The sequence below is a fragment of the Trachurus trachurus genome (assembly GCF_905171665.1).
Source record: "Trachurus trachurus genome assembly, chromosome: 5".
Taxonomy (NCBI): domain Eukaryota; kingdom Metazoa; phylum Chordata; class Actinopteri; order Carangiformes; family Carangidae; genus Trachurus; species Trachurus trachurus.
Genome location: NC_139896.1, coordinates 32,068,838 through 32,096,212, shown reverse-complemented (window position 1 = coordinate 32,096,212; position 27,375 = coordinate 32,068,838). Strand labels below are relative to the sequence as shown.

General features: G+C 41.8%; 1 protein-coding gene across 2 annotated transcripts; it reads left to right on the top strand.

Annotated features, from left to right (window-relative positions):
* myg1 (myg1 exonuclease) lies at positions 1 to 26,728 on the top strand. Of its 2 annotated transcripts, XM_083971131.1 has the most exons (9): positions 1 to 40; positions 168 to 325; positions 1,141 to 1,253; positions 6,327 to 6,486; positions 7,594 to 7,743; positions 11,960 to 12,082; positions 12,788 to 12,969; positions 26,288 to 26,501; positions 26,585 to 26,728. In XM_083971131.1, exons 2-8 carry the CDS (start codon positions 194 to 196, stop codon positions 26,475 to 26,477), a joined length of 1,050 nt encoding a protein of 349 aa, XP_083827257.1. In that variant the 5' UTR covers positions 1 to 40; positions 168 to 193; the 3' UTR covers positions 26,478 to 26,501; positions 26,585 to 26,728. The 2 variants fall into 2 exon arrangements, with proteins under 2 accessions (XP_083827257.1, XP_083827256.1); XM_083971130.1 differs by lacking the exon at positions 1 to 40 and having other exon boundaries at positions 50 to 325.
* The last annotated feature ends 647 nt before the right edge of the window (positions 26,729 to 27,375 follow it).

Sequence of the window (27,375 nt, the reverse complement as noted above, 5' to 3'; positions counted from 1 at the left end):
TCCGTCCGCCGCCAACGCGCCTCATCGTGTTTTGAATCAGGTACCTGGCTTTCACATGTTTCTGCGTACATTGAGAAAAATCACGACTTTGACGAACAGCAGCATATGTGCAACTGTTTTGCGGCTGTCACATCCACAAACTAACAGGTGTCGTCTGCTCTCTGTAGACGTTGTTTGTGTAAATCCACGATTCATGTCCAGTGAAGCCAAGAGACTGCGCTCAGACAACATGACCGGCGGCATGAAGATCGGCACTCACAACGGCACCTTCCACTGTGATGAGGCTCTGGCCTGTTTCCTCCTCCGCCTCTTGCCTGAGTACAAGGTGAGTGAGCTCAGACCAGATGCTAGACTCAGACTGTGTGTTTAATGTGTGTGCTAGTGCTAGCTCAGTGTGTGTATTGTTGCCCTATAACCCTAACCATAGGCTGCTGCTCCAGTTCAAAGGCTGCTGTCGATAAACCTGCACAAATCTTGGTTTATCTTTGTTCTTCACTCTGATAATTGTTGTAGAAATGTGTCATGCATTGTGATGTAATGGACCCCATGTCATGTTCAAACACACCAAATGGGGGAGCTGCTGCACTGATAGAAATGGATCACCTGAAAGATTAACTACAACTATAGCCTAATCATTACAGTATAATTATACTTTTTACATACAAGGAGGCAAAAAAGAAGGAAAATTAGCAGTACTTACATTTTTTTTTTTAAGGTATTGTCTGAGCAAAGTGGCACTTAAATTTCCCCTAGTGCTGATGAGGCCAAAATTGTAATCAGTGTTAGAAATGAACCACTTAAACATGAATCTGATTTTCACGTGACTCATGATGGCATCGTCATCATAATCAGCTTAAACAGCACAAGATCATCAAAGGTTTCATACAGTGATACCCTCCAGAAATGTAAAAAAAAAAAAAAAACATAGAAAAAGAGAAAAACTCTTTGTCTCTGTCTTCAGGCCTATGTTTGTGGATATCTAATCTATATTAAATGAAATTGATTGGGGCTCAGAGACCAAATGTCCTCTAGGAGCCTAAATAGATGTTACTCATGAAATCCAGAAGCACTCCTCCACTCTACCAGGTGCTTGATGATAAATAACCTGCAGAATTACAAATGTTTCTGTTCACTGGACAGGATGCTGAGATCATTCGGACCAGGGACCCGGCGCAGCTGGCACAGTGCGACGTCGTCGTAGATGTGGGAGGAGAGTTTGACCCAAAGAAGCACAGATATGACCATCATCAGAGGTACAGCACAGAGATGAAGTTTATTGATTTTGATCTGAAATGAACTGGTATATGAACATTATGGCAACCAGAGTGTGTTTTTTCTATTGTAATCTCATGATGCAGTGATTTATATAACCCCCACAGAATGAGTTGGTTAAATATTGAAGATGCATATCAAACTTTACTTTAAATTGGTTGGTTTCCTAATTATTGTGATTTTTTCACAAGTTACTCATTGGAATTGGACAAACGGAATACTAGAGAAGGGGTGTTTGGTGATAGCTGCAGTGTGCAGGTGTAACTAATACTATTAACAATGCCTTGTTCCATTTAGATGTGCCAGTCAACCATGTTATTGAGTCAGCAACATAATTAATTACACCTGGGCCCTTCCTGCCTCCATATGTCACAAGGTCGTCCACCACTTGTCTTGTTTTTATTAGACAGATATTATCAGCCATATCTCTGTTCCCTCTGGAGCTGGAACAATTAATTTTTAATTTAAAAGTCAATCTAAAATATAATTTTTCAGTTTTCATCAATTAGTTGCAGAAGTAAGTTTTCAAGCAAAAATCTAACATTTAGGATTGTTTATACCGGTAACTTTATATTGTTTTTTCCTTTGTCTATAGGTTGGTTAGACCTGAAACAATTAGTTGATTGATAGTAGCTATTTTGATCATTCTATTATCAAATCAGTTTATTCTGGCTTTGAAAGTTTGGGCATTTGGGGCGGTGCGTGGCGCAGTGGTTAAGGCGGCCGCCCCATGTAGAGGCTACAGTCCCGTGTCGGGCAGAACTTTCCTGCATGTCATTCCCCCTCTCTCTGCCTCCCCCTTTCATGTCTATCTCACTGTGCTATCAAGTAAAGGCAAAAAAGCCAAAAATATACTTAAAAAAAAAAAGAAAATTTGGGCATTTGCTGCTTTGTCCTGGTTTATATATACAGTATATGTATCTTTGTGTTAAACAAAAAAATAGGCCTATTGTCTTACCTTTTTAGAGACAAAATAATTGCCAGCTTAGTCAACAGTAGAAACAATTCTATCATATTTTATGAATCAATCAATCAATCAATCAATCAATCAATCAATCAATCAATCAATCAATCAATCAATCAATCAATCAATCAATCAATCAATCAATCAATCAGGAAATGGAATATTACCCTTGCCACTGCATTGCATTGTTACTCAATGTAGAATAAGCTTATTTTTTCTACTTCACACATTCAAGTCATCCTTCATTGTAATTCTTATCCCTTATCAGTTTTGCCCTATTTTTTTCTTTATTGTTTTCAGTGGTGCGAAAACAATCTCACGAAAGTATTGATACACATAAGAGTTATTAGACTTGGAAGTACATATCTTTGTCCCATTCATATTAGATGCATGTTTATATAACACAATGCATCACATTGGGTTTAAGTACATCACCTTGGCTTCACCAAAGCTTCTTAAACTCTGGACTGGGAGGTCAAACTGGATTTCAGACTTGTTGCTCTTTTATGTCCGTATCCTTGAAAACAGGATGAAAAAGAAAATCTCATATTTATTATGTCCAAGAATGAGAAAGTCAGTCTCTGCATTCATGGACTTTGCTGTCCTTGAAGCTCCCTGATTGCATGAATCATGAAGAAACAGGTTCTGTGTTTTCTCTTAAATTTCCTGCCAAAGTTTTGAATGATTGCGTTCACTCGAAGTCTCATCACGTTGGGTAATCACCCATTCCAGGTGTCTTGTCAGTTTAATGTCCTGATGATAATCAGAGATAGCTTTTATGACCATGGTGATAAAGATATGCCAAGGTTTTCTTCCTGGCGGGCGGTTAGTGATAATTAGCACTCCTTTAATTGAACGTCCCCCCCTGCCGTTAGCTCACGAGGCCACGACACGGTGAGGGGCCGCTGGAGAGCGTGGCTGTCACTTGCACATGCAGATGGGGGCAAGGTGGCACGGGTACATGTATGTGGGCTGGTGTGCTACAGGAAGTTGGAGAGTGATTAGACAAGAATGATTAGTCCTCGTTTAAGTGACCGGCTACAGATGAAGATGATACATAACGGCTAGAAATGTAAAATAAGAACATGAAATGATGCCAGTGAGAGAGTACTTGAGTATTTCAGGAAGAAGATTGATACATACCACCACTCTGAGGTCTGTCTTTTCAGTAAGTGGCTAGAGCCAGTTGGAAACAGCCATAGACAGCAGCTTGTGTGCTTCTGTCCAAAGGTAACAAAATCCACATGCCTGTTCCTCAGGGGTCTGTGTGCAGGACGGTTTCTTGGTAGTTTCCTGAAGTCTTGTCCTCACTATAAACGTACCAGGGAACAAGTGAATACTCCCTAAAGCAGCGTATCACTCTTTTGTTACTTTTGGAAAGCATAGTTGGAAACCACTCTGTCCTGTTTCCAAGACTTTTTGCAAAGGTAAGCTAAGTGATTGTTGGCCCCAGTTTACCTATTGATTGTACACATAAGAGAGTGGCTGATTAATAATGGATCTTAGCTTGGTTTTCATATGAGAACATTGGAAATGGACCATTTGCTTATAAAGTTTGTGATAATGAATCCTTTTAATCCTTAGTTTGGTAGCAGGGCTTTTTTTTTTAGTTGACTCAGTTGGACCTGTTAATGAGCAATTAGCTAAAGTCATAACACAATCACTTCAAAGCCAGCCGCTGGTGGAGCGGGTGGAGCCTCTTGGGGTGAGTAGAGACTGGAAATGAATACAGTCTTAAAAATATTTTCCTAAATATCTTATGCAAAATATTTAATCCCACCTCCGGTCTCGTACTGTGCAGTTATAAATGTGGAATTGAGTTCAAGTCTCACTGAACTCGTTTCCCAAGCCAGACTGGAGTCAGACCAGCAGAGACCCAGAGAGTGCCACGGTTTCTGAAGACCCCCTATACAATTTAGTCTACTCTACCGTAGTGAAGGTCACACTGAGACCTAAATGAATTAAAAAGGACCTTCCCCTACATCTCCCTTTCAGAGTGGGACATGAGTGACCACCCAGAAATTTCTCAATTCAGTTTGGAATATCACTGAACAATTTATGTCCCCACAACAGGAGGACAGGAGACGGGGATGGGTCAGCAAAATATACGAAGAAGCCAAGAGCTGTTCAGTGGCAGTGAACTGACTGTAGAGGAAAAACCTTAACGACTAAAATGTTCACTGAAGTAATCAGCAGGCCAGGTCATTAGGACCGGTGCAGTGACTTTGATACAGGCCTCATTTATCACATTATTTACTCCTGAAGCTCACACTCTTCTTTGACATGGTTTTTCAAGCCAGATTCCCCATCACTTTTAGCAGCTAGCCGGCACATAATTGTGGGAAATTACCGGCCAATAATATTCTCATTTCATAAAAGGCTCAAGTGTCTTGTGTTGTCTCATGAATACAGTGAAGAGTACGGGCCGAGGCTGTTCTTTCTAATAATATAGCATGAACAACAAAACTGCTGCAGCTGCTACAGTATGGGAATCAACTGTACTATTATGTGTATTCTTATTTTTTAGTCTTATTAACTTACTAATGCTTAGTTTTTCCAACTCTTGGTGTAAATATTGTACTTTGCTCACTTCATTGTGGAAAATACCGGTCTCAACCTTAGATTTCAAACATTTTCCTGACTTCTCTTTGCTAATCTTCTCCAGCCATCCTCCATTTCACTCTTACTTTCCCCCCGCTCATTCACTCCCATCTCCCGATAATCAGCACCGAAATGCCTCAGCTTGGCCAATTAGTCCTTTAATGGCTGTGATTACCCCCCTCTTCTGTAGCATGTCACTCATTCATTCGATGGTCTGTTTTCTGCTGTGCGGCAGCCCAAGCATCCTAATTAAGCCTGAATTAAATGTCCAGCAGTGGCTCAGTGCTGGAGCCCACCCATCTCAGCACGTGGCTGAGGAGAGACCTCCGGTGGCTTTTATTTATGTGTGCTCACGCTTACAAACACGTCTGAGCATGCTTTCTCTCTGCTGCCAATGCAAACTCGCTCTCTGAGAGGAGAAGAACATGTATTGATACAAGTCCTTTAATCTCACAGTCAGTAATGTGCAGCATGCAGCAGAATGCAGCTCCTGTTTTACTCAAGAGGCCTGTTATTGGGATAAATGTGAATAGTTTATGACCAAACACTGATGCCTTAGTATTGAATATTGGACATCTGTAGCTTATAATAAGCCACAGTGTTTTTCAGTTTTTTGGAAATATGCTGTTGTCTTGTTTTCTGTATGTGTCAGCTATGTTTTCAGTCAATTTTTTTTTTTACATAAGAAACTCTGTCATTTATCTGTGTAGTTTCAACATTGGGAACTGGCACAAATATTTTTTTTCTAATCTTAAATTAATACAAATGAATGAAGTGTTCTAACTAGCGATAATGGTTATCTTCATTAGTGATTAAGAGGCTGATATATAATGTTGAAAAGCATACACAAAAAATATCCAGTTACATATGCAAAGTTTTATCTTTGTCTGTTACCAAAGATCATTTGTTTTTAAAATGATATAAAAGCAAGAAACAACCAAATTTATGAAATTTTGGCCTTCTAGTCATAGTAATTCTATGACCAATAAAACAAATGAATTCGTTTTCTTGTTGATCAATGAATCAACTTTTCTAGTAATTGATAAAGTATTGCTTTATTTTATTATAAATGTATCTATTGAGTATTATTTTCAGTCATTAATAGCAAGTCAGAATTACGTACGTTGTAAGTGACTAAAAACACTATATTTGTCCAAATAATGGAAAACCCAGGTGTATTCTTTTTAAAGTGATCTGAAACTTAAAAATAAGCAAATCCTGTAGTATTTAATGAATATAGTTATAATGATTAGGATCAACAGAATTGTCATTGATGGTTGCTTTATTTACTGACTAATAGACTACTAATAGTTCCAGGAGTATTTTATTAGTTAAGAGAGCAGATAAATGATTCACTTTTGTTACATGGTCCCACACAGTAACGGTCCTGTTCAGCCACTGTGTGGATACAGTATCATCTTGTATGGAAAGAACTCATCTTTTCCTGTCACAGCCGGTTAACAGATCATCATCTTCTCTTTCTTTGCAGGTCATTTTCAGACAGCTTCCATAGCTTGTGTCCAGAGAAGCAGTGGGTGACCAAGCTCAGCTCAGCCGGCCTGGTCTACTTGCACTTTGGGCGTCAGGTGCTGGCCCAGCTGACGCAGATGAAGGAGGATGACAAACAGCTGGAGGTGCTGTATGACAAGGTGAGAGAGGACAATGTTTTATTTACAACACACAAGCATTTCAGTGGGGGCTGCAGATGTTTTCAATTCCCTCGCTTGTGTCAAAATGTTATTTTGTCTGGCACATCAGATCTAAACATAGTGAATTTCCTCGTGGAGTGGGAAGACAAAGGAAACAAAAGTTTGTTTAGTCCTAATGAGAAAAGATTCTGTAGCTTCTTTCCATACTCTGTACGTCACATGAAAGACACTGTATTACTGAACGGCCTCAAGCTCGTTTGTTGTTTTAAAAACAGAAACCAAACTACGCAGTCACTGTCTATAAGAAACGCACAATGTTTATTGTCTAAGTTTAGTCTATGGCTTTTTGCTTTCATCAGACAGTCGGCGGTGGAGTGGGACTGAAAAATAAAAGCAGACAGACGAGGATGTGACAAACTGACAAAGCTTCGTCTCCAGATTCAGTCTGAGGACGCTGCAGTTACATGTCATGTGTTTCAGACAGCCTGACCAGCAGGAGGCCTCGGCACATCCAGCATTTTAATGTCCGGGCGCATTAAGCCAGCCACAGTGTAGGCCACCGTGAATATTAGCACTAGTAATTTACACTGTCGTTGGCCTTTTGATGTGTCACTTTGTCCAAAGCCCAGAATAATCCTTTTATTCACGGCTTGGGGCTGTATTTATTTTAGGATGTTGTATGTCTTGTCCTCAGCCACTTCTGACATACTGAACCTCTTTTTTTTTTTTTTTTTTCCCCTAAAGATTAGTTACACTTGTAAGTCACTTGTAAAACGTCAGCCCTGTGGAGATCGACCCTCTGATTTACTGGGTCACTTTTCAGCTTCCGTGTCTTTTTGGAGTTTTGCCAGTGAACTGTAAAATAGCAGCAATTTGCCAATTTCCATTTGGTTTAATGATTCAGCCGTGCACTCTACTGTAGCTCTCAGTGCATGCCCACACCCTGACCAATTGGGTTTCAGTCAGGATAATCAAATCCCAGAACATTTCTCTCTCCTGACTGAGAAAAGGAGGCCAGTCCTTAAAACAAGCATAGACCTAAAACTCCTCATTCTTATTCATTACAGGCTCATAATGTCTTCTTCTTTTTTTAAAAATTCCTTGCAGATGTACGAGAACTTTGTGGAGGAGGTGGATGCCATCGACAACGGCATTTCACAGCATGACGGGGAAGCCCGCTACTCCATCTCCACCAACCTGAGCGCACGTGTCGGCAGCCTGAACCCGTGCTGGAACAGCAAGAGTCAGGACACTGAGGTGAGGGCGTGTGAGTGTGTACCAGTGTACCAGCACTTGATGCACAACGTTTGCTTTATCTCAGCTTGAATGTACTGAAATGTTAAAATCAAAGGTCACAGATTGATTTAAAGAGGAACTATGCAGGATTTTTACCTTTGTGAAAGTAGACTCCAGGAAGAATAGCGATGGCCTTTGCCAAAGCTAATGGAGATCTAAATAAATGAAATGAAATGAAACTATGCTACATTTTTTACCATAATTAAACAGCTTTGGAGTAATTGTGATGGTTAAATAAATGACTTCTAACTAGTTATGAGTCAGAATGGAGGCTCTCTTCTTTCCACCTAGCACCTCTTGGCCCAAAACCAACCATGCATTATCAGAGCCTCCGACCCGGTGTCCCAGCTCTCGTCTCTGCGGCACCGGGACACAAACGTGCCCTGTAACCTGTGATCTCTTGTGCCGCGCTCCTTTCCAAAGTTTTAGTCAAGTGTACCGGCAATTTAGACCATTTTTGACTTTTTATGTAGAGCCATAGTGTATTCTATATTATTGCCACCAACACATACTGTAGCTCAATTGAAAGGTTTAACTTTATGCTTCAAATGACCACGAACCGTTTGTTTCTACGTGCCTCCGTTCCTGAGAAAAGTCAAGCTAAACATGGCTGGGTTTCACCAAAATCCCTCCTTTTTTTCTAGAAAAGGAGATAGAGCGTCTTTTATGAAAGGTGCGCTGTTTGTGTCTGTCGCTCTTCTGACACTCGCATTTCTGGATCAGAGGGCTCGTATAAGATAAATATATACAACAGTTGTTGTTCTATTCACAAAACCACCATCGGGGGCGGGGGGGGCGCCACTAAACAACAATAACACAGACGCACCGTGCCGTGTCACAGCCTCTCGCCGCGGAACGTGAGGGTCTGTCGGCCATAGCGGCTCCGGAACACCGGTCCCACCGGTGGTCGCGGTCCTTCTGTGGTACGGGTTGGTGCCGGCGGTCTGCTTTGGCCCAGAGACCATCAGATTTTACCGCGGGGGGACTTTGGGGAGGACACGGTGTTGCTCCAGATGAAGACCGGGCGGGACTGTCGGCTGAGAGCTTCCTGTTTCTGCTCTGAGCAGCTGGAGCAGCAGCGCGGGTGAGAGCAGAGCAGCTGCGCTGCATCTGCGCTGCATCTGCATGCAGAACTCCGTTTGCAGAAGCCGAGTTATGATAAAAACTTCCAGATCATGAGCTGTCATGTGACTTTGATCGTCATCTATTTCAGTTCTCCTCGTCGTAGAGTCCCCAAATTTACATATAATGTGTATTAAAGTGTCTAGTTTCATAATTTAAAAAAAAAGCAAAAAACGAAAAATCTCGTTCTTGGCACTCAACGCATGGGAACGAAAAACGAGAAATTACGTGGTTGGCACTCAATGAGTTAAGACAGATACTGTAAAACTACACAAATATACACATCGTAATGCATAAAGAAAATGTTATCCACTGCTCCATGGGATTGCTTTCTCGCTGGCTTTGTGGAAAACAAATGCACATGGCCGGGAGGAGAGTTAGCAAAACAGAGGAAAAGCGACCAGACTTGCATAGTTTCCCTTTAAATGTGTGTGGGTCTTAATTTGTCATATCTGTGATAGATAATTAGATGTAACATACATGCTTTTGGTGTCCTGTTCTTTGTATTTAAAGTGGCTATAATCAATATTTTCCTCATACAGTGTACTGTATCAAGTGACAATGTGAAAACTTCACACAAGGTTGACTCAGGTTATTGTCATTGTCAATACAGTGTACATCAGGATATCCTGAATTACAGCATGACAAGCACAAGTACTTAGCAGCAACAATTTATTATGGCCATTAAGCCTGTATATCTAAATTATTGGTTGCACTTCAGTGTCACAGCGCTCTGTGATAAATGCGTTTCTCGGGCTGGATTTGTATGACTAATGGGCACTCTGTCTGGGGAAAAAAATCACACAAACAGCTGCAATACAGACAAGTTTCAAACACTGTAAAGCTAATAATTGAAGCCCAATTACTCCTAGGGCATAAAGGGTCTTTATGTCTGCCCCTCTCTTTCTCCTCAAGTCTAGATATGCACTTAATATCTGAAAAGGGGATTTTGAAAATGATGATTTGATTTGATATTGAATACAAAGGATGGCATGTCAGAGTGAAAACACTTACCCGCAACTGGCAATTAGGTCAGAGAAGATTTGTCTTAATATTTCTTCCAAACAACAGAGCAAAACCTTAAAAATATTACTTACTGACTTACTACTGCAAAGACAGAGGAAAGCAACCCATCATTATAATGTAAAACTTTAAACTGGGCATGTTTTGCGTTTACTTAGTGATAGATGTATTAAAGCCTCTGTTCTGCTTATTCTCAACAGCTGTTAATACCAATGTTGGCTATGAAGTAATAGCAGAAGTTACAAATAGCTCCTTCAGTGATCGTCATACACAACCTGTAGTGAAACACAAATATAAAACATACACAGTCTGTGAAGAGTCTCGTGGTAGATACAACAGGTGCAGTGAGTCAGTGTGACTCTAATGTGATCAGTGCATCCAGGCTGCAAGTGTGCCGACTCTGTCAACATCTCATCTCAGTGGAGGAGCTGGCCTGTTTGTTTTGTTTTTTTCACATTTCAATTCACATGATCATAATTCATGCCTCAGCACTTTCCTCCAAGTCCTCCACTCACATCGCTGAGAGATCAGAGCGCCAGAGAGATTTGAATTGGAAAATGTCTGGCAGAAAACTTAATGGCCGGCCGACAGGGTGAACTCTCAACACTGGCTGCTTGTCATTATTGGAAAAACATAATGGATTTTCATCTCGAACGCCTAGGACTGTTAAACTCGGGGACGTTGCAGCCCGCCTCTCCATTCAGATGCACAGAAATTAGACTTCTGCACGACAGACTGACTGTATATGTGCAAGTGTTCATGATGACATGTTTTTGCCTTTATTTGATAGCACATAGTGAGATAGACAGGAAAGGGGGAGGCAGAGAGAGGGGGAATGACATGCAGGAAAGGTCTGCCCGACGCCGGATTCGAACCGGGGACGCCTGCTTTGAGGACTGTAGCCTCTACATGGGGCGGCCGCCTTAACCACTGCGCCACGCACTGCCCCGCCTGTGTGTCTTTCTTTCTGTCTCATGCTCTCTTGGGTTTCTGCTCACGAGACCATGAGAGACGGAGGTCAGGGTCAGGTTTGTGGAGGACATGATATTAAGCCAATAAAACCGGGCTGCAAAGATCAGGACATGGTCAGACTTTATTACTCACATTTGTGTGGCACGGTGTTTGACATCAAAGTGCGTTGGGATTGAGAGGTGGTGCTGTATTGTGATGAAAGATGTGAGGGATCATAAGGAATCTGAAACATGAGGAGCAAAGTGACATCAAAGTTTTCGCCGAGGTGAAATTTTAATTTTACACTGTATTTCTGCCTTTCATATTAAAGGTGTTAGCTACAAGTTTAATTCCTCCCGACCAGTAGGTGTTGCACTCACACTCACCCGCTCTCGCTCCAACTTTCAATGGGCTCTATGCACAGCTCCTTTGTTTCCTGTCTTACATTACTGAACAAACTGATTGATCCAGGTGTATTAAGTACAGGAAGTAGTGGAGCTGTGCATAGAGCCCATTGTACTGGTTGCCAGGTACGCCTATAGGGAGCGGCTAGTAGCTAAAGCTAAGTTAATGCTAACCGTATTTAACGAGCAGTAGCTCTGATGTTCACAGTGGACTGGAAACACATCTGAATCATTTCACACTAACTCACCTGCAGACGAACCCGACAAACCCACAGCATCACGCCTGCACCAGAAATGTTACAGTACCAGCTGACTGTTAGTTAGCATTAGCATTAGCACGATGCCATTTTCTCCACAGAGCTATCAGGATCTGGCTCCCTCTGAGCTCCGGCTCAAGTGACATCAACCACTAATGCTGTTGGCCCAGAGAGCATTTCATGTCAATGTTGCCAACATAACCATATGTAAATACTATAAATGTATAAAACAGTTGTTTGTATACTATTATTTTTCAGTAAAATTAATACTTTTATTCTGCACCGCTCTAGACGTTCTGTGGATGTATTATTTTTGAAAAATGAATCGTTTTGATGAAAAAGTTGTAGCTATGACCTTTAATATTTTACTATAAAATGATTCTGCTGTATTTGACAGTAGCATGCGCGTGTTTTCACCAGGAGGGTTTCAAGAAGGCTATGAAAATGGTTGGGGAGGAGTTCGTGGGCAAGCTGAGTTATTACCAGTCTGCCTGGTTGCCTGCACGAGTGGTGGTGGAGGAAGCTGTACAGCAGAGACATCAGGTACAAGACTGTCTGACCTCATGTTTACATTTTACTGTCAAGTTATCCCCTGTGTTTCTCCCTTCTTTTGTTATCACTGTGAGCTCAGTCCTGAAAACAGACCAATGTGAAGCTGTTGATTGTCCTTCCTCTTTCATCTATGGATACTACTTGTGCAGTGATAGTTTACTAACTGTAAAAACTGAGTGATGTGATGTAATATGTAGCATTAATACACTGGTAATATGGCAACTAATACCAAACATTATGGAATAATTATTCAGCCAACATTCATTTATTATTACGGAAACTTGCAGTAAAAAGAATGACACTTTTGTGATATGTTCATACACTTTCAAATGATTTTTTCCAATCAAACTTTTCCAGTTTCAGTATTTTCCTCACTGCAAAACACGTTTTTTTAATAGTGAGTCTGAGCAATGTCTGCTAGTGTTTCATTGTTTTCATCATAATTGATACAAAACTGATATTTTAGCTGCTGTTAAATCACATCACTGACTGGTTGGACTTATGTTAACTGAGAAACTTGACTATGAAGTTGTAAGTTTAAGCATTTTTCCTTACTTTTTGAGAAAAATCCCAACACAGGACACAGAAAACTGCAGTTGTTTCCTCTCGACTAAAGCTGAAGGCCTCCTCTCTGTGCTCACCCTTTATCTGGCACATTAGTAACCCACGGTTTTCTGGTTCTCTTCTCATTACCAGGTAGATCCCAGCGGGGAGGTGCTGCTGTTCCCCCAGGCTGGGTGTCCCTGGAAGGAGCACCTGTTTGCTCTGGAGAAGGAGCTCAAAATCGAGACGCCCATCAAGTTTGTCCTGTACTCAGACCAGAATGGCCACTGGAGGGTCCAGTGTGTTCCCGCTGGGCTCAACACCTTTGAGAACAGGTGATCCTTTGTTATTATCTATTTTCTCTTGCCTCGATCCCAAGCCTATTTATAGTTAGATTTGATTAAAGGTTATTTTAAATGCCACTCCTGCTTCACTGGGCACACCTTGCGATCTCTTGTGCGGAGGGAGCACCTTGCATGAGTTACCTTGGCAGAAATCAAGCATGCGGAACACACTGGGATGTTGTGACACTGACTCACGCACAAGGAATTCTCCCAGACACGGTCGCTCTGGTGGGTGAGTGGTTAGAGAGCACGCTCCATGTAGGCCATGGCCTTTGTGCAGGAGAGCGATGGTTCAACTCCTGATCGGGATGATCGTTTACTGCGTGCCTGTTCCCCCGTTCTCTCTCCCTGTTTCCTGTCGCACCTCCACTGTCCTCTCTGATGAAGCCAGAAATGCCAAAAAAAACCCATTAAGAAATACTTCACTGACAGGATTTATTCAAACACTCCAGAGCTCCAGAGTCTCCCAGATGTGCTGAATTGAGTTGAATCCTGGTGACAGAGATGAAACATGGTGTGTGATTTAACTTTCATGCTTTTTGGACCGTTTGACAACTGGGCTGACATGTCATCCGGTGAGAGAGTAATTCCTGCTTGGGTAGAAATGCTTGTTTGTGGGATGAGGATGATCCCGTAGTGAAGGCAGAGGTTTTGTTCTCACATTGCTCTCTAAGGGTTTGAGAGGATGTAAACACACTCAGCACCTCAGCACAGCCACCTGAGCCCTTTCTCCCCGTGCACACCCCTCTCACTCAGGTGTTTCGTCTTTGTTTTCCTAATGATGATGGCACCCTCCGCTCCAAATACACATGTGCTGTATGGTTCTTGCAGGTTTGGCAGGTTGACAGACTCTTTTATTTACAGCCACTTATTTAAACAAGCTTTTTTAGGATGGTGAATCTTAATGAATGTGAGATTCATGCTCTGTTGAACAACAGACTCACTCTCACAATCACAGCCCTCTTGTAATATTAATATAATTCAGGCCTCTCAGAAGTTTCTTAGTTGCATCATTGAGTATTCAGTCACATTTAATCTTTAAATAAGAGCACTGAATAAATTAGTGCTTCGATGTGCTGAAGTTAAAAATATTTTTTGTTATTGAAGAGGAAAGATCAAATGTCAATGCTCACCTTGAATCATTTCTATCTCAAGATTGAAAAATAAATCAGCATTGCTGGGTAAGTTAATGCAGTAATACATTCATTTAAACAGCTCAGACAGTTTAAATGACCTGTTTACTGTGTGTGTGTGTGTGTGTGTGTGTGTGTCAACTCTTTTATACTAATTCTGAACATACAGTATGAACTTTTAGCATATAGCACGTTTACTATGTTGAGCATCTTAGTTTAGCCCCATTAGTTAGTTTGCTGAGATTAATGATGGCAAATGCTTGGCTACCACGGTTACCATGGTAACCCTGGTTCTGTGGAAACCAAATGAAGTATCTCATTATGGGACGCTCCACTGCCACAGCGTCTGTCGGGACACACACACCAGTCATTTGAGCTGAATGATCCAACCATAGTGAGATGCAGAGCCAGGTTTCAACACAAAATCCAGAGCTTCGTGGCAGTTTCATTAGTTTTCCAGGTATCTGGTCATGAACCAAAAAGTATTTGACTGTTTGAAACGTTGGCCCTAATGCACTCTCTCGGGACCAATAATGTCTGTACAAAATGTCACGGCAATGAATCCATCCAGTAGTTGCTGAAATAATTTCAGTGGGGACCAAGGTGGTGGAGCCACAGACAGACGTCAGCGTCCTCTCACCACCAGCTCGTCTGAAAAGCCTCTGTGGCTCCTGTATTGTACTGAACAGCTGAGGCTCATTGACTTCATCCGCTCAGAGCTCCGCTGGCCCACTTCTTGCCAAAACTAAAGAATATGGATCAAGTTCTCACATGGCTGCCTAGTCTACTATGTGACTTTAAAGGTGTTCAGAAAAGAAAATTGAATTTGAGCCCACTGTGGGTCTTAACATGAGTGTAATCACTCATCTATCAGACGATGTAGACCAAACTTTGTGCAAAAATCTATTTTCGAGTAAATCCGGGATGAAAGTGGGGTAGTTTTTTTTCCGCATTGGATAATGCAGGCACACGAATTATGCGTCACATTGCTCACAATTCATCAGCCAGTGATATTGGATCCGTCATCCGTCAATCAAACGTCTGAGACACGCACACACACACACCGAGCTCGGTCTCGCCCCAAACATTGAATATCCCGCCCGCTCGATAACGACCAATCAAATTTGTTTTCCTTACTCGGGTAAACTTGTGCGGCAACTCGTGGAAACTTGTGGAAGGAGGCACGACAAACAGGCCAAACGGCCGTTTCTGAACACCTTTAAGATACTACTACTTAATAATTAATAAACCACTAAACCGATCGACAGACAAGATAAAAATGTTTCCTGCTTCTCTGTTACAATCCTCCAGAATTGATTTACTTCTGAAAATATTTCTGCGGTATTTTTATTTTGTTGTCTATTACTCTTTTACATCTTCACATCATGATACTCATTACATTTCTCCTCCTCTTGGTCTTTTTAAAATTGTGTTACTTTTTTTTTAAATCATAATGACCAGAGAAACACTTTGCATTGTGTTTGTGCCGTACACACACACACACACACACATGTTTTACCTCCCTCTGTCTTGTGCATCATTATCTGCAGCTGAAGCCGTTCAGCATTTTCTCATCCTCTTGCAATAATGAGGTTTTGAACTCACGAGCCTCAAACGAACGCTGCCTGCTCCGTGCTCATTAAACCACGTTAGCATTCTTGTCCTGCCACTCGGCTCATAATGACGGCGGTGACGGGACAAAGATGCTCCGTGTGATTTTGTCAGATGATTAACACCTAACACCGTCTGTGTTTGTTGCGGCTGGAGGGGAATTGTTTCCTCGTGGAGGGCCCTCTCTCTGGCGTGCCGACCTGCGATGCTGCTCTCATATCGTCATCAGCGTCCCCACAGGAGTTGTAGTTAGTGTTGTTGTTTGACTTGTGCACCAGATCCTGCAGAACACATTATCAGTGTCTGGCCGAGGAAACGCACCGCTGGCTTTTCCTTCATCGTCTGTGGGAAAACTCTCTTCTCCAGCTACCGTGTGTGTGACTCGTCTTGTCACTGCTTTACACATCTTCGTCACATCTTTATAATCTACAAACCACACTTTCCATCTGCTCCTTCACCAGATACTGAGAGTGCCTCTTCTGTTGTTTACAAGGTATCAGTTACATTTGGTGCAGAACTCTTTCCAACCACCATGAGGCTTTTTGGTTTTAATGACTTAAGATGTTTTGTGCTGATCTCAGCTTCTCTTCTGCTTCCCGTCCACTAGCAGTGACATAGATGAAAGAATACTAGTAGTGATGTGTGGTTCACAAAGCTATAGAGATGAACAGCATTGTCTACAAATGAGTTCTGATGGCCAGAACCACTTTGGATCCTGCTCGAACAAATCCCCACATTAAGTTCAGTTTATAAATATATAAATATTATATATTTGTCTAAATCATTATATCTGTCTGTTATGTCCATTGTATCTACTACTGACTTTCTGATTAATGCTCAAATGTTGTTTTTAATTTACTATAGAGACAATGTATGAAGCACCAATGAGCCCAAGACGAATTTCTCCTATGGGAACAATAAAAGTATATTGTATCGTATCGTATCGTATCGTAATTACGGGAAAACAAAATGTCACACTGGGTTGGCATCCTTGTGCAGATTTGTATGCGGCTTTTCAGTCATAGCTGAGCAGTGCAGCTTAAAAATGACAAGACGCCACGGTCAGCAGATTAGATCAACTGTAACTAATTGTTATTAATTTGGTAAAGGCCTAAATGAAAAGGTTGAAGCGCTCTCTGCAGCTGGCGTCTGCACTCAGCCCCAAACACCGAGTGAAAAGACACATCACACTGTAACACCACTGTGAGAGGATTCTGTGTCTTTTCTCTCCGATTCATTTAATCAATATTTCATATATTTTGTTCCCCGTCTCATTTTCAGGTTTTTGGATCCAGGTTACGACCAGGAATTAGGCTGCAACCAAAAACCGCAGTGTTATCCTGTTTCCTCACAATGTAGAAAAGTTGTTAATCTAGGTTTTCTTCACTTGGAAAATAACATTTAATAAGATTCCTGAGGTGATAAGAGAGGATTCATATTTGATAAATGAACTTGATACTGGATTCAAAAATATGTAAAACTCTCCCCAAATAACCCACTTCCTAAAGCTGTGTGGCTGTGAGAAAATTAAAGCAGGTAATACTTCAGGGAGTGAGGAAGGAAAATAGTCATTAGTGTTGCCTTTGGATTTACTAATGAAGTCGCTCAGACTCACTTGCCTGCGTGTGTGCAAGTGTGTTTATGTTCACGTGTGTCCATGTGTCTCATACTATGAATAACAGCAGACAGTAGATTTTCCTTCATCTTTCGTCTAATTGTCCTCTCACTCTGGATTATTTTTGTTTAAGGATTATGTTCAGAGGTAGTTCAGGGTAATTTTCTTTCTTTTTTTTTTTTTTGTTTCTTTTTTTTACCTTTATTTAACCAGATAAAAGCGCATTGAGATCAGGATCTCTTTCGCAACGGTGACCTGGCCAAAAAGGTCAGCAGCACGAGACATAACAGCAGTACATGTCAACACCGATTACAAAGAGAACAGATAGAATAAAACATACAATTTTAGAGATGCAACAGTAATTTCAGTCGGAGACGTGGGAGCTGTAGCACAACAAACAAACAATTTAAGATTTGAAAAACAGGCACTGTTCAGTGAATTTCCGCTGTCAGTCTTTCAGGATGGAGCGGAAGGCTCCAAATGGAATTAGTTTAGAACAGTGGTTCCCAAACTTTTTTGTCTTGCGTACCCCCAGAGTGTTGATGATTCTCCAAAAGTGGTCATATAGAACGTCACACAACTGATTATGAAATGAAAATCATTTTAATTTCTCTCTTCAATTTGTACAAAGACATTTTTCACATATTCTCCTGCATTTTGTTTCTGGCTGTTGTGGTGTTTGTTGTGGCCAAATGTGTCTTCACAGAGTTGTAAGATTGTCACAATACAAAAATTTCACCAATACCCAGGAAAATATTCAATATGACATCATATTCAATACAGCAGCAGTGCCTCCCAGCTTATTTTTTTCCATTATTGTTCCATTATTTTGTTTTTATTATAATCAAAAGGACTGACAGATTTTTTTTTAATTAAATCAAAAGCTTTCTCAGAGTTGTGCATTTCACACACGTGCACGCAGACAGCGGAGAATAAGAGAGGAGACGAGAGAGGAGTGTTGCCGTATAATATTGATTCTTTTAGAAATCAGTTATGTATGTATGCGCCGTTTTGCATCGATACTTTTGACAACTATACAAAGCTGTGCTACAGGTTGTCGTCTTCTGGGGGGAACTAGTTGTGGCGCACGTACCATTTCAGTAATGGGCTTATGAAGTGACTTGGAATATCTACTTTGTTTCTACGTACCCCCTGCAATGTGCTTTGGGAACCACTGGTTTAGAGAGTTTCAGCCAAAGGGGCGGCAAAGCTGAATGCTCTTTTCCCAAATTCGGTCCTTACCCGGGGAGCAGATAAAACAAGGGTTGAACAGGAACGCAAGAAGGCATAACAACTGCTTGTTTTCTGCAATAAAACACACAAATAAGAAGATATCAAGCCTAAGAGAGCCTTAAATTAAGGTGCATGCATTAACGTGCATATCTGCGTGCACTCAGAGAAGGCAAGTTCGATTTCAAGTACAATTCACAATGGTGGGTGAGGCGACTGCACCCTGTGACAAATCTCAGTGCCGTATGAAAAACAGTGTCCAAAGACTGGAGACATTTGGATGACACATTCAAATAAAGCACGTCCCCATAGTCAAGAATGGGCAAGACGGTCGCTGTCACTATAAGTTTCACCCGAAGTTTAGTGACCAGCTAGTTTATATGGGCTTTAAATGAAAGCTCCTGATCTAGGGTAAAGCCTAGACACTTGTAGTTCAAAACCCGCTCTATAGGTTTTCCTCTGTTTGTTAAAATATTTGTAATGTTCTGTGGTAGCACCTTTGCATGAGAGAAAACCATGAGCTTGGTTTTATCTGTATATGAAGTTTATGCTAATGCTATTCTGAAGCCTTTAGAATAAATATAGTGACGACCTTATTGTCTGACATCCTCACGGTTATTTTGTATTCTCCCTGGGGCAAAAATGATGCAGCATTCAGTCACATTCTTTATGTGGATTAGTCATAATCATTGTGTCCTCTGTTTGATTTATTTATTACCCTGTTCTCTCCATCAGGATTATTTTAAGGATGTTTTTTTCCCAATCTGATCCTGATTGAAAATTGAATACAGTAGAAAATGTGACATGTAACACATGTCAAAGAGAGGGTAATGTTGTGTACAGCTGCGATAATCTGTGACATTTCCTATGTAATCAAGGTGTTTTACGTTCTCCTGAGCAAACACATTCTCTTATCTGACTTCTTTTTTTCTTAACCTTCAAAATGAACCTAATCTCTAGTAACCAGAAGCACTGAAACTCTTTAACCTCTCAAACACTGCTTTGTATGCTTTCTGAGACCCTGCAGCAGTATTGGACATGTTTGCTGTGCATTAGCATAAACTTCATGTACAGCTCTGGACAGAGAGGTCTGTATTGATGATACAGAATTACACACAGCTATGCAGTGATGATTGAATGTCCACATTCATGTATTGTTTCCTGTCAGTCCCTGGTAAAATGTTAATACCATACTGGAAAAGCCGACTGCGATACTAATAATGGAAACTAGATTGCACATACAGTACAGTGGATGGAAATTGGTGGGGTCAATGAAAAAACATGGTGCAACTAGGCTCTATTCAACTTAAGATATATCAAGAATGGAACAAGGTACAAACAAATGGGTTTCTCCCTAGTTAAATAGAGAGTCTCCTCTTTCCTTTGAGCTGTTTGGTGTTTTCAGAGTCATAGTACAAAATATTCTCTGGGTCTTTAAATATTACTCAAAATGCCCCAAAACGCTGGCACATGGCACTGACCATTTTATAAAAGGGCTGGCACTCAATGAGTTAAGGTGAGACACTACAGGTGAATAGGGTAAACATTTAAACTAACAGATATCACCATGAAACTTGCCAAGTTTATTACTCATATTAAAGCAGAAGTAAGTGATATATTTGTGTTAATATAAGTCTTAAATAGTTATATCTTCCGGCAGCAATCACTTACATAGAGTGTTTGGACTGAAACACGGGTCTCCCAGTCCCTCTGCTCTGAGCCGAGGAGAAAACATTTATCGTATCCTACAGTTTTTATCCAATGAGGAGAGAGAACGGCATGCAGGGCTGTGTGTGCAGCCAAGGGACGCCGTGAATGTGGTGACGTAGGGACGAGGACTGTTATGGTGCGTTCAAGGAAACTCGTAACTCGTGTTTTTCCGACCTGTGAAGTCATACCAGTTCGATCTGGTACGAGTTCACGGGTCGGAAGTTACGAGTGGCCGTTATAGTGACTTTCACAGGTAAAACAGGTCGGAAAAACACGAGTGGGTTGCCTGGAACGCTACAAAGTCGTAGGTTGTGACTTGAAGCTGTAATTTACGGTTTCAAAAGCCTGCCTGGAACGCAGCATTAGCCAAAACCACCGGATCGCTTACTTCTGCTTTAACACAGTTATTTTTTGTATTACAAGTTCTGTCAAATTGTATGTTTAAATATGTAAATTAGGCAGTATCTAATTAAATATGCGCTAATTTGCATACATTTACAGAACAGAAATCTGAAGAATTTTTTTATTTTGTTGAGTCTAAATGTTTTACATTTTACATGTTTTTTTTTTTTTATCACTCCAAACCCCAGTGTAAAAATCTTCAGAATATAGAAATGGATACAACTGGGAGGTTTGGAATCTGTAAGTGCTACTGAAGTGGAGATTTCTTTCTTTCTTTCCTTTCTTTTTTATTTATTCCAACCAAGGCAATTTCACAATTTGACAATATCATGGCAAATCACAACATTTCTTTCATTGGTTGGAAGGGAGCAGAAAAAAGATTTCTAGCTCAGAGTCTGAGGAAAAACTCATTCACTTTTAAAGATTTGTACTGTAAAATTCCATGGATTGTTATTGTCAATCATACGTTTACGATTGGTTGCTGATACAGAGGAAATGACCATTTTTGGAGCCTGCATCATTGTTCAGGAAAGACATGACATGGGTCAAACAACAAGCCTGGCACAGTATGCCACAGCAGCACTGAAATTTTTGGAGAATTTAGGAGAAATCTGTGGAGGAAAGAAGAAAAAATGAAGAAAAAAACAACCAGCTTAAAGTGGATTTTCTACCATTTCTTTCCACTGTTCTGAAAGAAGACATGTTAGGGAAGCAAAATAGCCCAGAATCTCAAAATTGATCAGTGCACGAAAAAACAATGCTTTTGCCTGAGTGTCTCGCCGTAATAGAAATGTAAGGACCTTATCATGGATGTGATCATTCTGATTCTGATAGTTCTGTCATTTCTGTCATTTTAGTTCGAGTCGGTCCTGTGTTGCTTTTCCTTATCTCCCTCTTTTTTTGTGAATCTTCCTCATGTAGTATTCTAATGCCTTGTCCACACGAGCCCGGGTATTTTTGAAACCGGAGTTTTGCTCCGCGTCCACACGAGTGGTGTAATAAAAATACTCTGTACACACGCAACCGTGGAATCCGCTACCAAGTGACGCAATGCACGTGTGGAAGGCTGTTTTAACCAATCAAAATACAGTGGAAACCGCTTATGGATCAAAAGGCTTGGGACAGAATCATTTCTATACAAATGCTGTTTAAATAATTCGTTATCAAGAAATCCGCTTATAGTGTTCATTTTTGGTCATTTTATGGATGAAAACATGCGCAAAAACAATTTCAAAACTACTTGCAGCCTTAGCTATTTATTTTATTTTCGGCGGTGTCTTGTGCTGTATGTTGTTGTGCGCTGTGTTGTTGTGCTGTGTGCATCACCTGGCTGCTCAGCCACATGGCTGTCGGTGCGGCGCAACTCACTATCACTGGCTGTTGTGTTGTCTGTCAAAACATGGATGAATGAAACATATCCACTTTATATCGACCGCGGACGTCATGAATAAATGTTCGGCTTTTGGCTCGTTCCGTTCATCTCCGCATAGGCTCTTTTTATCACTGCATGACAGCAGTGCGACCCCCCCCCCCCCCTCCCGTCGTACCCGGTCTGACAGTGACATGGGCTATTGCCTGTTCATTCATGAAAATCATCCCGAAAAGAAACTCTTGATTGAGAAACTCTCAATCAAACAATGTGGGGAATAAGAAACTGCGGCGCTACTGTAGTAGTTCTGTAATTTTAAAAACACACCGGCAGCGGCCCCCCTGATCTGTAGCGTCACTTGTTACTGTAGCTAAATGATGCTGTGTGGAAAACCAGCTGTGGTCTGTGATTGAGGGTGAGTTTGGAGCTGACAAGAGGATCGCCCTGACGACCGTTTCGTTATATTTTTCTCATCGAAAAACTATACAAATAGCATTTAGATGATGTAAAAAAAAAGTGATAAAAATCCACTTTGTCACCTCCATTTTTGCGAGCTCACGTCAACTTCTGCAAACCGCTGCAAACAACCTCTGCGGGCTGGCAGTGTTTACATCAGCACGTGTGCAGCTATGACGTTAACGAGAAAAACAATCGCGGTTGCCGTGTCCACACGCACCCGGTGAAACCAACCCCGGCCGAAAACCCCACCCTGGACTCTGGTTTCAAAAAAACCACGGTTTCAGGGTTCCAAAAGCACGGTTGCGTGTGGACAGGACATACAAAAATACCCGGGCTCGTGTGGACAAGGCCAGGATGATGTAGACAGTTCTTCATACGTATCCGAGACACATTTGCGATTTGGGATTGTGTGAAATTGACTCGACAAATGTGACATCTCAGATACCTCGCACCGCGCTTGAGAGCTCAGCTCACCATCACAGCAGACGGTCTCTGAGCCAGCGCTCCACCTGAGTGCAATGTTCTTTAAAAGTGTTGTTACCTCTGACTGTGTGTGCCCTTAATGCTTTATTCTGGGTTTGACATGTCTCATTATTGATACACTGTGGGTTGCTTGAGAGCAGCAGGGGGCTCCCGGAGCACATTGTGCCCAAAGACACAGGAAGAGGGTGGGATATCTTTTTGATTCAGGCCTGGCTGCTCTGTTTCATGCTTTCTATTTTCAGCTCTTTCCATGAGCTCCCCTTGCTCCTGGCTCTCCTATTAGTGTTTCCTTTCTGCCTCTCCGTCTCCCTCTCTCATGTACAGTATTTCTGTCTCTTTCCCATAATCATCCTATATATACCCCATTCCATCACCCTTTTTCCTATCTGTCTTTCTCTTTCCATTAATCCCCTATCTCCCCTCTTTTCCTCCAACTCTCATTCATCCACCCTCTCCCCTATCTCGCCGTCTCACCTTTCACAGCTTTGACCCCTCCCTCATCTCATCCTGGTGCTAGATTTTTTTTTTTTTTGCTTCCCCCAGTCGGCTGCAGAATCTCATCAGGAGGCCAGCGGCACTTTCAACTAAAAAGACACAGCCACCTGTTTATGGAGCCGGAGTATTTCAAAGATTTAATTTAATGCAAACATGGCGGACGGGGTGGAGCCGCACGGCAACAATGGCTTGGCGAGATGGATAAAAAAACACCGCTCCAGATGGCTCTTTCTCTAGGTGGTTTGTTTCCTCCCAGTAGGCATGTGCCGACTCCACGAAAGGGGTGTTGTTATCACCCGTGTCCCTGTCACTGCACCTGGGGGGAAAAAAGGTCTATTTTTATCTGCATCACATTGCTAAGGAAATGTTAGCCAGGGGAAGGAAGAGGAGAGTGGAAGCAGTCCATCCGTCCTCTGAGATGTGCAATCCAGGAGAAAACTGTAGGTTGGAAACCATGTGAGCTGGTCCAGGAGAAACACACTGGCTCCTGTGTTTTTCTAGACTATCAGCTAATGATTATGTGTGCATTTACTGATTTTCATTATTTTTCAATCAGGCCACTAAATTTCCATAATTGCCACCTGAGATTGTTATACGTCTATCATAAAACAAAAGCCCTTCAGTTTGCTATCACATGGGGAAAATATAAGCATCAAATCCTCACAAATTAGAAGCTTGGACCAGACAATATTGTAAATATTACAAAAAAAATATTGGATAATCTCATGTTATCAACCTTTGGGGAAAATAGTCGTCTCCTCTCTCCTCTTTCCTCTTCGCCTTCTTGTGATGTCACTTGGCTCAGTCACCACTGTGCAGTAGATAATTGTGTGAAATGTGCATAGAGATGGTGTCCATGAATTATGAGTCATCAAGCCACAGGAGGATCTCAACACTGTGTCTCGTGTTATTATTTTAAAGTAAAGACTTCACATGGTTCAAACTCTGTATAGCAAGGGAGGGAGAATATTATGTTTTGGTGGCTCATTATCACCAACACACCTAATCTTGAGTTAAATCTTTTTCCCCTGATTAAGCGCTTCTTCCCAAATTGGTCTCATTATTCTCTGATGGAGATGTGAGGGGGTTTTATTTGCGGGCTTATTTTTAGATTGGTCATCTCGAAGAGACAGATCTTCCCGACCTGTCAACAGCAGTCATCCCCCTCCTGCTCCTTCCCTCATTACCAGCCCTGTTGACCTTTCCTCAGAGCTCATTTTCCAGCCATACTGTGGAGCTATCGATTGGTTGATTCATTTAACAGGGATTATGGTTTGCCATGCTTCCCTCCCCAGGTTGTCATATGAACAGCCTTAATAGGGATAAGAGTGCGTAGACTGGAGTTAATGGCGTCGTGCAGTTGTTGGAAAAATCAGGTTTGCACGTGTCGTTTCTGATGATCCTGAAGCTCCTCGTCCTCTGAATATTACAATCGTGGAGGATTTGATATTCAAAGCGAAGCAGAATACCTGAGAATTGAACCTTTTCAAAATCAAGAACCCAAAAAAAACATTTCCCTCGTTTCCAACTTGCAGTCGCGTTTGACAGCCGCGTCACTTCATTTCCCACAAGTTCGACTGTACAGTTCCATAATTCATCAAGCATGTGACAGAGGGAGGAAGAGAAGCGTGCGGTTGGCATGACACATTTAATGAAATCTGAAGCTTTTAGCAGATTGAGGCAGTTTTTAAGACATTTAAAGTCTATTTCAGAAGCAGTGGGAAGAGGCGGGAGGTTGAATGATGAAGTGATGAATCAGAATTAAATCAGAATCGGAATGAAAGACGGCTAAATATATCAATACTTTGAGAAGAACAGTGGTCTGCAATAATGGAGATAATAACCCCGCCAAGGAAATACGCACACACACATACTTGTACACACACCAAAGATAACTTGTAATGTGTTTTGAACGATCTGCTGTGGGGTGTGCGCCACTACACCCAGTGGGTGGTAAATTAGTTGCTCTACATTTTCATGAATTCCAGCCTCCGTGTGCCATATTCAGAGCCACTTTCTGGAGGTCAGCTCATAAACCCTCCCAGAGCCAATCTTTTTCCCCACTTTGTAAGATTGCCTGTTGACTCCGCCGCCACTGTGCAGCCCTCCTACCGCTGTACCGTCGTGTGATTTTCCGCATTACTGGAGAAGAATAAAGCTGATTTGTATTGGTCATTCCTCGCGGGGACTGATTGCAGCGGTGCTTTGTATGCGAGGGTTACCGCAGTTTACCTCTGATGGCAGGCAGCCATTTACCTCACATCCGTCTGGTCACCTGAAGAGTAATCAATGTCCTGGTGGAAATCCATAGAGAAGCAGGGGAAGTCATTACGTCATTTAGTTCCTCTTTAAATGCTGCTGACAGTTATTTCCCTAAACTGTTATTTTGATGTTAATTTTCTAAAATTGTCAAGGATAAAATGTCAGAATTCGAATCGTGGTTTTCTAAAGCCCAGGGAGAAATATTCATGTTGATTGTTCGTCTTTCACACAGTTCAAATATTCACAAAGCAAAGAAGCAAATCTTCCATGTTTCAGAAGCCTGAGGCAGCAAATGTTTGGCTTATTGATTCACGTAACACACTATCAATCTTTATCTATACTATACATTTACTCACTCTTGCATTTATGCATTTCGAACTTCCATCATTCCTCAGCCCAGCACTGGCGCTGTAACTCCTGGTTTTCTGCTTGTGCAGCACAGCGTGTTTTTGCAAAAGCAATGTGTCAACAGGAAGTGAGCAGCTGACCACACAGTGTCCATCTGTAAGGCCAACATGCCCTTCTGTTTTCCTCTCGTAGGCTGTCCCTGCTGGAAGAGTGGCGCGGCGTTAGAGACGAAGCCCTGTCAAAGCTCAGCGGGATTAAGGACTGCATCTTCGTCCACGCTGGAGGCTTTATTGGCGGGAACAAGACTCAGGAAGGAGCCCTGGAGATGGCCCGCAGGACCCTGCAGGCTGCCGCCCAGTCCCCTGCTAATGGAAGCAGCTGATGGACAACACAGTGTGTCCTTGCGGTCAGTCTGAAGGATTTGAAATGTTATTTGCTAGCTTGTTTGTCTCAGCTAGGACTAATGCTGTTTTTGTTCTGTTTTTCCAGAATGGGGATGGTGTGGAAACAGCAGCCAAACAACATCGGACCAGTTCCCTACATACCTAACATTTTGATAATACCAGACTCATGTTGTTCTCCTTCTCAATGTACTGTTTTTGGTTAAAAAAAAAATTCAATAAATGATTATTTGGATTATATTCTGGGTTTCTGTTGGCCAACTCTAAACCCAGGTGAATTGGTTTTCCAGTTCTTCTCACATCTCTTGGTTTTAACGCACATTTTCCGTCTATCCGACCAACTCCAGCATCTTCAAAGCCTGTGAATACCACGGCCGCACCTTTCAGTGGTTGTGGTTGATCTATACTGTCTTGTCACCTGGACGGTGCTCCATCCTTTCATTTCAAGCATGCTGACATTAACCGTAGCACTACAAAGAGAGACACAGGCTACTTCCTCTGTCCCCAAGATCAAAGTGTCAATAATGAGGCTTGATTAATTCGGAGAAAATTATATTTCCAAACGGCACAAAGAGGTGCTCCTCGTGGCAGCCGGTGTCGTGACAAGGTTACCTCCAGTGGGACGAGCCGTGCAGTCAATTTCCCTGTAATAAAGTCAGGGGATGTGCCCTGAATTTTCTCATTAATGCTCCACATTTTCCCTCTACCTGCACCCTCCACCGGCTACCCTCCTCCTCCTCCTCCTCCTCCCATTCCTCCTCCTCTTACCTATGTAACCATATTGCTCTATAATTTCATTGCTATGCCTTTTATTTCCATCATTGCTGGTGTCGGTGTGCAAATGCCAGAGCAGAGAGAGAGAGAGAAAAAAGATGTCTC

Coding starts and splice junctions, on each gene's coding strand:
- myg1 (XM_083971130.1), top strand. CDS start 56: ATGTTTCTGCGTACATTGAGAAAAATCACGACTTTGACGAACAGCAGC. Junction 1,254..6,326: donor AGATATGACCATCATCAGAG/GTACAGCACAGA, acceptor CTTTCTTTGCAG/GTCATTTTCAGACAGCTTCC. Junction 6,487..7,593: donor TGGAGGTGCTGTATGACAAG/GTGAGAGAGGAC, acceptor AATTCCTTGCAG/ATGTACGAGAACTTTGTGGA.